Source organism: Penaeus vannamei, chromosome 40, assembly GCF_042767895.1.
Source record: "Penaeus vannamei isolate JL-2024 chromosome 40, ASM4276789v1, whole genome shotgun sequence".
NCBI lineage: Eukaryota > Metazoa > Arthropoda > Malacostraca > Decapoda > Penaeidae > Penaeus > Penaeus vannamei.
Genome location: NC_091588.1, coordinates 5,950,697 through 5,963,034, shown reverse-complemented (window position 1 = coordinate 5,963,034; position 12,338 = coordinate 5,950,697). Strand labels below are relative to the sequence as shown.

The following is a 12,338-nucleotide window of genomic DNA, read 5'->3' as shown; positions in this document are numbered from 1 at the left end:
CAAATCACTGCCCCAACAATTAAATGTCCATGTCATATCTTCGTTGTGAATTGAAAGCACATTGTTCAGTCAAGGTAAATGGATGATTAGCAGTTTCTCGTACATGAATAGCTTCCACGTGCCCTTTTATTCCCTGCCACAGGAAATGTGGGGATTAGTAAATGTTTGGGAAAAATATATAGAAATTCAGTGCAAAAAAGGGTTATATAAGACTTGAAATCCTTTCAGGTTTCCACTTCAGCCTTTGGTACATGAACCTTTATTCCATTGCTCACTTTGCAGCAGTTCTCTGAGTTAGTTCGTTTGATAGGATATTTATTTTGTTTCATTTTGGCTAATATATATAAGTGAAATTTAGCAAGGTGTGTTTCAAACAAAACCAAAGTTGTGGAAAACATCACTTGCCTACTTTAAGATCTGTATGATTGAGAATTTATGTTATTGGAATCTGGAAAGGTTGAAAGCTACATTTTATTATACTTCTTGATTATTTTCAGAAATTTAACTCTTGATACTTTTGCTAGTTTTTTTCTACTCCATTCTTACAGCAATTGTAATGGGTGATATGTGGGTGGGTGAGTGTGTGCACGTGTGTGTGTAGTATGTTTGCATTTGCATTTTTTGTATGTTTTTCATGTATGTAATGGCATGAAAGGTGTACAAATCAGATCTCTCTTGATACTCAGTATTTATGAGTGTAGCCAATTAATTTACCTTTCACATTTGTGTGGAGTAAACATGTCCTCATTATCGAACAAGGCTGACCATCACTTGGCTAAAGCATTTGTTCATGTGTTCAGTAAATCTAACTAATTAGAATATTCCAGTTCAACTATATCTGTGTATTAGATTTATATTTATACACAGGTATTTATGTACATGCAAATAAATATAGGTGTACATGTACATATAATCACGCACATGCATAGAAACAGACACACACACACACACACACACACACACACACACACACACACACACACACACACACACACACACACACACACACACACACACACACACACACACAAATACTGAATTTCATACACCATAATTCTTTTTATTCTCTCTCTCTCTCTCTCTCTCTCTCTCTCTCTCTCTCTCTCTCTCTCTCTCTCTCTCTCTCTCTCTCTCTCTCTCTCTCTCTCTCTCTCTCTCTCTCTTTCGCACTTGAATTCCTTCCATACATTTATCCACTGTAAAAAGAAATGTAATTAAGGACTTCTCATTGATTATTGCCCTTCCATACTAACTTGCCATTTTTTCCTTCCGCAGGCATGTGGTAGACTTGAGGATGAACCTGCGTTACCGTGTTAGCCGTCGCCAACGCAGCAGCCCTGTTAGCAGCAACAGCAGCAACAGTGGTGGTGGGGGCGGAGGAGGAGGCGGTAACAGCAGGATCCACCACCGTCGCACGCCACTCTCACCCGCTCCACCCAGAGCCCTCTCCGCCAGCCGGCCACTCAAGTCTCCGGTTAGAGTTCCGAGATCTCACCGAGCGGTCAAGAAGTCTGGCCACACTTTTGAGGTGAATATGGGTGGTCAGGGGGCAGTGAGCCCTTATGTTTAACCCTTTGGCTATGGGTACATTTTGTTGTAGTTTCCACAAGTGCCCAACCACATAAGAATCTTTGTAGAAAACTTTGTAGACCCTACTGGACCTCACCTGATTTCTCCATTCTTTGATATTTGTGATTTTTAGTTTTTCAAAGGCTCCTAATAATATTTTTTTTATTATCTACAAAAAAAAAAAAAGTGTAAACAGGTGAGATAGGAATGACTAGTAATTGACTCTTTGGTGATTAATTACTATGAATATACACAATAAACTAAAGTCTCAAAAGACATGGCATTTATTTCATGTCATCCTAGGCCAAAGGGTTAAACTATATCCTTTCTATAATAATTTCTTTTGAATTCTGGTGCAAGCATATTTTGTAAGAATAGTTGAACATTATTTGCTAATATTATAGACAGCTTAAGCAATGGCAAGATGAAAAACAAAGACAGTTGTACTGCAATATCATTATTATTACTCTGGTTAAACATTGCTAATAGCTTAATTACTAATGCATGACTTCACATGGGTGCTTTTAATGATACTAATTTTCTCTATTGGCTCGTATCAACCACAGGAACAAAATGAGAATCTAGTGGTCTCCCCTGCTCAGTACAACAGTGTCGTCAATATAACGGTATCTCAGCACACACCCCTGCGTGCCCGGCGCTATCCCAACAAGTACTCCAAGTGCAGCGTGAGTTCCGCAGCTCCAGTCGTTGATTCAGATAACAACATTGTGTCTACGAATTTGCTCAAACCGAGGCCCCTTAGAGTTAGCAAGTAAGTCCTCCAGCAGCATAGTTTATGGAGATATATATGTAAACTTGTATGCTCTTATGTGAAACCTGGGTTGTGAATAAGGATAATCTGAGTTCATGAAGGTATTTTCTATTTTCTTTTGTTCCTATCAGGCGGCAGAACGAGTCTCCAGCAGACTATAAACCTCACTCCCCTAGACGTGCGCATAACCGTCATCACCACATCCCACATCTCCCCGAAGCATCAAAGGTAGGTAGAGGTGTGAATACATAGGTTTTTTTATTTTATTGTTATTATTTTTTATTGTAGTAATAATAATTTATTATTATTACTATCATTATTATTGTTATTGTTTATTATTTATTATTTATTATTTATTATTATTTATCCTCAACAGCAGCATTTTTTATGATTATTAATGACGATGATTATTAGTATTAGTATAATGTGCTGGCAAGCAAATATTGATGCAAACTTGGATTCTCATAAATCTATCCCTTTTCTGTGTTGAGAGAATTGGAGAGTACAACTACAGTGAGACAGAGTATATGTTAAAAAGTGTTTTTTATTTTCACCAATTACAATTTCATACATAGAAGACCCATGTAAAGTTACATTACTTTTGCTTGATATAGCATACGTTGTTCATGTTCAGCATTCATGAATATCAAGCACAGTATATTTTCAGTGGTTGATTACAACATTCATTCTCACAGATGTTGAAGGATGTACAAGAGATGAAGAATTCAGCAATGGACACATCCCTGTTTTCGCCTGTGTATTCGGTGGACTCTGCACCTCCATCACTCTCCCCGGCTCTTTCTGTGGAGGATGCCTACCCAATCGAGCGTGTCCAGGAGGAGTTGGAGGAAGAGGAGGACAAGGCCAGCCTAGAGGGACGGCTCTGTCAGGATGCCTCGCGGGGCTCCGAGCTCACTCCGCTCTCCACGCGGATCCAGCTCGATATTCCGCACATCCTCGATCCCCCAACACCAGATTCTCCTCAAGGTAAGGCTTTGGGGTTCTGAGGATAGAAATTCAACACAAACAGGCAAATGTCTCGTGCCATTTTACATAAATGTCACATCCTAGATATGATCAGGTTTAAAACTAGAAAGTGTAAACTACCTACATTTGATTTCTCAGTATAGATAATTAACAATAGTATTTTATTTCATTTTAGAAAATCAGCATAGGGTAACAAGGAAAAGAAGAATAATAGGTCATGTGTCATGTGTTTGGATTTTATGTTTAGAAGTCAAATTTATGGAATTACTGTTGAATTGTAATTTTGGGAAAGTGAGGACAACCCTGTCCAAGACTTATTATTTTTGGAGCAAGTTTCACAAGGATTAATAGATCAACTTTCCAAAAGTCTTTCTTCCTACTTCCATATTTCTTTCTGTAATTTAAAGCAATATATATATATATTTTTTTTTTCCATAATTTTTTAGTGTTTGTATCTCAAATTACAGGTCTTGATCCCGAGGAGGCAGACATGATGATTGCGCAAGTCTCACAGTGTGCAGTGCAGGAAAACAAGGAAAATTATGAGGTATTGTCATTTCTAATTTTCTTCTTTCTTTATTTTTTTTTTTAGCCTGTTGTTTTCTTCATTATGAATGAAACTTGGGAAAATGTAAGCAATGAAGATAAATTTTTATTTGACTTGAGTATCCCAGGTCCTGTATACATCCAGTGTTGATGAATATGTAAGTTAAAACACCAAATTACAGGCTGGAGGGGCGTACGAGACCTCCTGCGATGAAGGGTACGAGGAATGGGAGGCGTTCGACCCATACTTCTTCATCAAACACCTGCCTCCTCTCACCCCAGAGATGCGTGCCAGAAATCCAGCGTTGCCTCTGAAAACACGAAGCTCACCAGAGTTTACCCTTGTCTTAGATCTGGTTTGTATTGAACCTTTTTGTTGTGATTTTCCGTCACTTCTTTTCTGTCTACTCCCGAGTTCCTCTTCACCCTCTCTTCCTTCTGCATTTTGTAATTTTCCCCTAGTATTTAACCTTTATAAGATGATGAATGATGATACCTATTTTTTGGATTTATTTTTTTCCAAGGGCAAAAGGAGCAGACGTCGTTTTGCTATTTATCATAATTTTTTTTCATTTGGTATTACAGTTTAGAGTCTCTATCCTCTTTCTCACCTTTTAGGACAGTTTAGGAAATTGTAAATGTTATTTTATTAGCTGATTTTCCCATCACTGTCCTGTATTGTACTGGGCATTGCTTTTCCCCCATCCTTTGCACATAAGAAGCTCTGAACAGACCTACCTTTTTGGGGTTATGACATTGTGATTTTATATATTCTATGTATTATTCATTCTGACTACAAGTGGCATCTGTCTAGCCTTTCTGGCCTGGCATTTGCTGTGTATAGCCGGCCTGTCCACTTGCTCATGAAGGGTAGGATTTCTATGACACATATAGCTATGCTCATGAGTAAGATGGAAAGAGGATAGGGATAGTTACATAAAATATAACAAATTTGAGGGGCCCCTCATCTCCAACATCTTTCTCTATTTTGACAGGACGAAACATTAGTACACTGCAGCCTTCAAGAGCTTGAAGATGCAACACTCAGCTTCCCAGTGGTGTTCCAGGATGTCAACTACCAGGTGTTCGTGCGCACACGACCTTTCTTCAGAGAGTTTCTAGAGCACGTGTCACAATTGTATGAGGTTATCCTGTTCACTGCCAGCAAGAAGGTGTATGCAGACAAGCTCATGAACTTGCTAGACCCACAGCGCAAGTGGATCAAGTAAGTATCTTGGGAGTAATGAGTGCTATTAGTCTTCATTAATTCTTCTACCGAGTTCCTTTTTCTTTTTTTCTTCTTCCTCCTCCTCCTCCTCACCACCTGCTTTCCTGTATTTCACTTCTGATCAATTTCATACTGATTTGTAGATTTAATCATAATCTTCATCTCTGCTTTTTCTCTTAACCCTTTATCGGGCAAGTAACCATATATGATGACTTAAATACATGTATGTATATGAGGTAATTAAGATGTGTGCTCGGTAAAGGGTTAATGTCTATATATTCCATTTTTCATTGAGCTCTGTGCAAAATTTTTACAAAGAAAAAGAAAGTATGATGTATCGTCCCTATTCTTAGGTATCGGCTGTTCCGTGAGCACTGTGTCTGTGTGCAGGGCAACTATGTGAAGGATCTCACCATCTTGGGGCGTGACCTCTCCAAGACCATAATTATAGACAACTCACCGCAAGCATTCGGTTACCAGGTATGTAGGTCTCGTACTTGGTGATACATGGAGAATGTTAATTTTTATGTTGTATGTTCATTTAAGAGTAACTCTGAAATTGTCTTTCCATATTTTCCTCTGTATTTCTTCCTTTTTGTCATCCAGCCCTTCCATCTACCTTTTCTGCCCTTTTCCATCTTGCTAAATCATTTCTTCACCCCCTACACATACACATTTCTCTCTCTCCCTCCCTCCCTCCCTCCCTCCCTCTCTTCCTCTCTCCCTTCTGCCATTTCCTAAGTATTGTCTCTTGCCCCCTCCCCCCATACCCTCTATTTCTTTGCAATTAATAAAAACAAATATGTACTTTCCAGATCAACAATGGAATACCCATCGAGAGCTGGTTTGTGGACAAGGAGGACAGAGAGTTGCAGAAACTAGTGCCCTTCCTGGAGTCCCTAGTCGACAAGGACGACGTTCGGCCCTTCATTCGCGAGAAGTACAAACTGGAGACATATTTGCCACCAGACTAAGTATCGCCTTTCTGCGGACAACAGACTTGTATTTGATAGTAGTACAATAGGTCCACACTGTAAAGTTTTTGTCACTTCGGTTATTATTTGATATTGTTACCATTATTATTATTTTGCATTTTATTATTATGTTGGCATATTCATTTTTATTTTTATTTTATTTATTTATTTATTATTATTATTTTATTTATTTATTTTTTTTCTTTTCTTTTTTATTATCTTTCTCCCCCTCCCCACACAAGTCATGCATAAGTTTTAGCAAGAGGATGTGTTTGAAAATCTGCTAAAACTGTTAACAGTGAATCCCCCAGTGAAAAATGCGACAGAAAACATGACACAAGTGCAGTTATAAAGTATTAACACTTGACCAAGAATATCCCAAATGATTCTTCACTTGCTTTAAAGGAAGTGACTTCTAGTAACTATGCATTAAGAACAAGACTAAAAGCAATGATGGACTGAGTATGAGTGACACAAGTTGGAAAAGACTATACTAGGTTAAGCAAACAAAGAAAATAAAATAGAAAAAGGAGGAGAAAACTAAAGAAAAAGAAAGTGTGGATTAGCAGATACAATTATTATATATCTGATATGATTTGGTAACGTGTAAATAGTGGCGTGGATGCAGGAAACACTATATGCATCTGATGCAGAGTCCGAGACACTAGCCAAAGAGCCTCCAAATAGTGCTCGATAGTACCATTTTATCCCGTAATTTTAAAGTTTTTTCCAGTGGCCCTCGCGGAGTTGGCATTCAGTGCTCATAAACTAAGACTTGAGGCTTGGATGTTCTCCAGTTGAGAGCTGTGAACATGTAGAGTAAACTAAGAATATGCATGTCAAAAAATAAATCATTAGCTTATATTAAACATATTAAGGTGTATTTGAGAAGGGAGATACATTCTGTATGTAATTCATCACTGCTTCTTAGAGTCCATCCCACAGTCACCCTCTCATGTAATCCATGCATATACGTAAACATGAGGTACATATGTGAATAAGTGTGTGTATGTATGACTTGATTTATACATGCAATCACCCTTTTGTTAGTACATATGATCTTGTTTTCCCCCATTCATATCTGTATGTATCTTGCGGAGACCAGGTCAAACTGGTTATCTTTTGCATCTTATTTTTTTGTTGGTCTTGTTCGCAGGTATTGTTTACCGGCTCTTGAACAAACTCGTAGCATCTTTTTTCTCTCTGTTTGCCTGATGTTGCAGGCAGATTGACACACTCCTTTTAGTACTTTTGACCCTTTTTTTTTTTTCTTTCTTTCTTTCTTTCTTCCTTTTTTCCTTTCTTTTCTTTAATACCACAACTGTACAAATTCAGATCTCTTATTTCTTTTCATATCTCGTCTGCCTTCTCTCTTGTGGCTCTCCCTCCACAGAAACCTTTACTGGGTCTTAAATACATATCTTGGAATTGCGACTTCCTCTCCTTTCTGCCACAGTAGTCTTCCTTCCCTATAGTCCATTTGTAGAGCCAGCGTGTCTTTAAACAGGAATCTCACATGCTTTGAATAACGAGGAAGTCGCCTAACCTGCGCCAACCCATCAAACCAGTGAACCCCTTTTCATATTTTTTCATTTTATCTTTTTGCTCGCTCTCTGATCTAGTCTCTTTGTTAATCACAGAGCCTGCACTCTAAGCGTCTTTGCAAAATAATATTGGCCAGTAGATTGCTTGAAAGAACTCAGTGCATAATTATATGGTTGGGTGAAACTGTGGTCGAAGGGAGAGACAAGGTTGGAGGATTCAGGAGATCTTGCAGAGAGCTTGGAAGGAGGGAAGGGAGGAGGAGGAGAAGGAATGTGAGTATGAAGAAAATGGAGTGAATAAAAGAGAATATCTAAATACATTCATAAATAGATAAATGATTATATAAATTTCATGTAAGATTAAGAATAATAATTTAAAGAGAGATTGACAGTCTTGTCACTTTTCAAATTGTACATAAAAATAATTTACACTGTTAATAATTATGATAGTAATTACTATAAATAAAATAAAATAAAATAAATGAATTATACATGACTTAAGATTCTTTTTCATTGATAAAAGAAACTATTTTTTCTGCCAATGTCTCTTAACATCAGTTTATTCTTTCATTCTTACATTTTGATTCGTGTATAAGCCTGTATATATGCATCATTTATGTATGTACATTTGTATGTATATGTATATGTATGTTCCACATTTCATGTACTGTAACTCACAAAAGTGTCATTGAAACAGTCAGATGAAGTTAGAAGTGTTTACAGAAATTTCAAGTTACTGTATAGATGAGTTTCTAAAAGTCTATAGGCTCACATTTCATTGAAAGCTTGAAACCATTCTCAAAGTGTTATTGAAGTTTGACTTCAGTGCTAAAAGCATAAGTTAGAGAATGCAATGGAATAAACAGGCAACATAGGTTTCCATTGACAAGTAGCTACAGAGTATGTGATAGAAGGAATTTATGAATTAATGTTATGAAAAGTTTTATCAGATGTCATTTTTTATGAAGGCTTTCATATGTATTGATCAGTTTTACAAATTGTATGAAAACAAATGCTTCTGATTGTAGGGGCTTAGTTGTACATAGTAAAGAATTATATTATGTAGGAGTTTGTAGTGAATTTAGAAGTGGTTAATTTGGCTCTGTTTGGGTTCCCAGATGATTTGTTGTTTTCTTCTTCATTCTTTCTGTCTCCCTTGTGCAGTTTAACAGTTGATTTCTGTGTGAAGGAAGGAACAGAGTGAGTGTTTCTGCCATCCAAATTGAGGCACATAAGATTGGGGCATGCATCACCATCCAGCGTAAATTTCTACCTCAAGGAAAGAAGAAACCAAACTAGAATAAATAGGCTATGGCCAGGAGTATTGTTTAAGGGAATACTCACAGAAGAAATCATTACATTCTCATTTACTTTGTTAGTGAAGGGTTCAAGCTTCTCCAATATCCGTTTGAGTTTGGAATCTTGTAGGGAAAGATTACATGATACCTGTGCAGGAAGTTGACAATGCTATTCTCAAGTGTTTATTCATGATTTGATATTGTCTTTGTAAAACACAAGCATACACAAATACTCACACTTACACACGTAAGCTTTTACCTTTTTGAAAACAGGTCAGTGTAGCTTGACTGACCAGAACGTACAAAGAGATAACAAGTATCTCAGATAATTTTGTTAGAACAAATAATTTAAAGGTTTGTTAATGGAACACGTTTATTACATGATACTGTGTTTCTTCTATTGCACAAATTAACTTCAAAGGTATCGAGATATCAGTGGATTGTTATATACATATATATTTTTTTATTTGGATAATGCTACACAGGAAAGTATTATAAGGGCAGGTTACATTCTCTTGTACATAGTAAGAAACACAGGATGGTCTTTGCGAGGTGCAGCTTCCTTGACAACAGATCTGAAAAAAAGTTTTCATAGCCCGACGGTTAAAAGAGGACAGTGTCAAGTAATGAATTTTTGTCATTAATTTTGACTTCTGGTGAGGACAAAGAAAGATATTTTTCAGTTTACAATATTTTGTGGCTACCAGAAGGATAATTCAAAGAAAGTATTGGAATAGTAAGTGCTTTTAAACTTTGTGCAGGTCTTAATTTCATGTATTTATTTGTTTTCTTTGAGATTTATGCACTGTTGAAAGTAGTTGGTGCTAATGGTCTGAACATAGTGTTTTTGCACCATCAGTAATGCCAGTCTGCATTTTGTTTTTATATGTGCCAAGCATTTAGTTTTATTCATCTTTTACTAGAAGAATTTCTTGTTTTTTTACTTTCATAACTGTGACTGTTATTACTTTTATTAATAATATGTGAATAGTAGTAATGATAGCAATAGTAACAATATTTATGGTACATTATTAATTCACTAATTTAGTGATATCACTTTTTTCATCTGAAAGGAAATTGGTATTTGGTACCTTGAAATGTTTATTTAGAATACACTTGTTATTCTTTGTTATTAGGAGTTATTGGCCTTTAATTTGCAGAAATTGCATGCACTGCTTTTGAATTTTCTATTATGATTTTTCTCCCTAATCAGAATATAATTCAGTTATCAGGTATACTATTTTCTGTTTCCTCGGTTTTACTAGAACATCTTTTGTGTACTGTTTAACGTAAGTTTTTGAAGATGGCAGGAAAGGAATCCCAATCCCAGTGAATGGTGAATTATATCACTGCAGTTTTCTTGACAAAAGTTTATTTCGTTAATTTGCCTCTAGAAGTCTATATTTTGTCATTTTCATGCATAGAGTATATGATATTACTTTATTTGAGTTCGTTTGGAGGCATGTATGTGTTTGTGTGTGCATATGTACACATACAGACACATATACATACATACATTATGTAAACATAACCCCCTCCCCAAACAAACACACACACACACACACACACACACACACACACACACACACACACACACACACACACACACACACACACACACACACACACACACACACACACACACACACACACACACACACACACACACACACACACACACACACACACACATGTATATATATACAAGTAAGTATGTATATATATTTGTAATTGTATATTTATATACATGTGCTCTCTGCCCCCCCCCAACACACACACAATCTCTTATATGTAGACACATGGATACATATTTGTATGTATGTATTTTTCCTTTATTGTTTCAGCACTGAAGTGTAAAACAGACCAATATAGGTATCATGAAGTATGCCTGTCTCTTTCATTTAAATGTGATTTTCTTATTCTCTCATTCAGTTGATAGGTTAATGTAATGATATATGTGACTGTTAATCACCTGTGGTGTGCCCATGTTAGTCTATATTTCTGTTGGTTATGTAAAAAATACAAGCCTTGTTCTTGTTATTTAAAATTAACACTTATTGAAAGTTTTATTATTCTTAACTTTGTATTGAAGTTCAGAGTAATTTAAAAGAGGATCTAATAAAAGTTTCTTTTGCAGTTTCACATGCTAAGTAATGCAAGTAATGTTTATTCTATGTTATGAAAATGTATATTTAGTTTTAGTAGAAGGATTTAAGCAGACTTACGAGAAAGAGAATATGTACAGAGAAGATATTTGTGGATGAATTAAGCTCCAAAAGAACTACAGTTTAGTAATATTTTCCCCATGATGGAAACCAAAATAGATTCGCATTATTTTCTTTCTAGAGTAAATTCATGACAAAAGGTTCACAAGTGGAAGCCCTTCAGTTAAGAAAATATTTTATAGAGAGAAATACTTACATAGGTTTCTTTTTCATTTTAATTATTACATGCTATGTTATTTTCATCAAAGGATAAATTCTTACATTGTTCAAGATGGTATGCATACAGATGCAGTATACTTTGCATCACTGACTGTACTGTGATAGTATACTGTGCATCACCAAGAGTACATATGCGACAGTATCTCAGGCATCTTGAATTAATACTGTGGATTTTTACAGGAATTAATCACAGATGACTGCTGTGAAATGGGATGATGCTGTTCCCCCAATTAGTGTATTGTGGCACAGGTATTGACAGTATAGTGTTCAATGCTGAGTGTACTGTGACAGAAGATGCTGATGGTGTACTGTTTAATGCTGATTGTACTGTGACACAGGCGTGATGTGAAGAAAAGTACAAATGTTCGGCTAGAGTCAGAATTACTCCAGATACTTTACTCGTGGAAAATATAACTCTGCACATCTATTTTTGGAAATTGAAGATGTAGAATGATAACATATAAAATTTTATATCAGAGTATGCTTCATGTGTATGATTGTTCTTATCTTTTTTGAATTGTTGATCATTTGTAATTCTGGCCTGGCCTGTTGTAATATATGAAAGAAAAATCATTATCTCATGACATATAGACTAGCCTAAGTCTGTCTGGTCAAATTAGTGCATATGTTAAGTTTTATTATTAGTGTCTGTATTCAATGCCACTGTCACTATGTACACAACATTTAAAGTGAGATGTTTTTCATTACTTCCTTCATCACAGAAAAGGCAGTCATTATCAAAAATTATACGGATTATGGACAGATATTTCTTGGCAAAAACTAAGCTTTGCATACATAGTTTTTTGTCACTAATATGTATATATGTATATATTTTTACTATTCTGAGACAGGGCAGGAGCTGGCAGGTGAATAAAAAATAAGCTTTCATGTAAAAGCTACAATGTAAAGAAACAATCGAATTATTATCAAGAGTTCCGAGTCTGCTTTGATACGCATATTTAATACCAACAGTTCA

The 12,338-nt window shown here is 36.0% G+C and overlaps 1 protein-coding gene across 3 annotated transcripts in view; it reads left to right on the top strand.

Annotated features, from left to right (window-relative positions):
* Window positions 1-12,055, top strand: part of LOC113816539 (CTD small phosphatase-like protein 2-A) — a 62,783-nt gene extending 50,728 nt beyond the window's left edge. For all 3 annotated transcript variants that reach the window (XM_070117532.1, XM_070117533.1, XM_070117534.1), the window contains exons 2-10: window positions 1,276-1,528; window positions 2,136-2,341; window positions 2,473-2,569; window positions 3,037-3,328; window positions 3,796-3,875; window positions 4,057-4,230; window positions 4,870-5,099; window positions 5,456-5,582; window positions 5,918-12,055. In XM_070117532.1, coding sequence (XP_069973633.1) covers window positions 1,276-1,528; window positions 2,136-2,341; window positions 2,473-2,569; window positions 3,037-3,328; window positions 3,796-3,875; window positions 4,057-4,230; window positions 4,870-5,099; window positions 5,456-5,582; window positions 5,918-6,076 — 1,618 coding nt within the window. In that variant the 3' untranslated portion in view covers window positions 6,077-12,055. The remainder of the gene's footprint in view (window positions 1-1,275; window positions 1,529-2,135; window positions 2,342-2,472; window positions 2,570-3,036; window positions 3,329-3,795; window positions 3,876-4,056; window positions 4,231-4,869; window positions 5,100-5,455; window positions 5,583-5,917) is intronic.
* The last annotated feature ends 283 nt before the right edge of the window (window positions 12,056-12,338 follow it).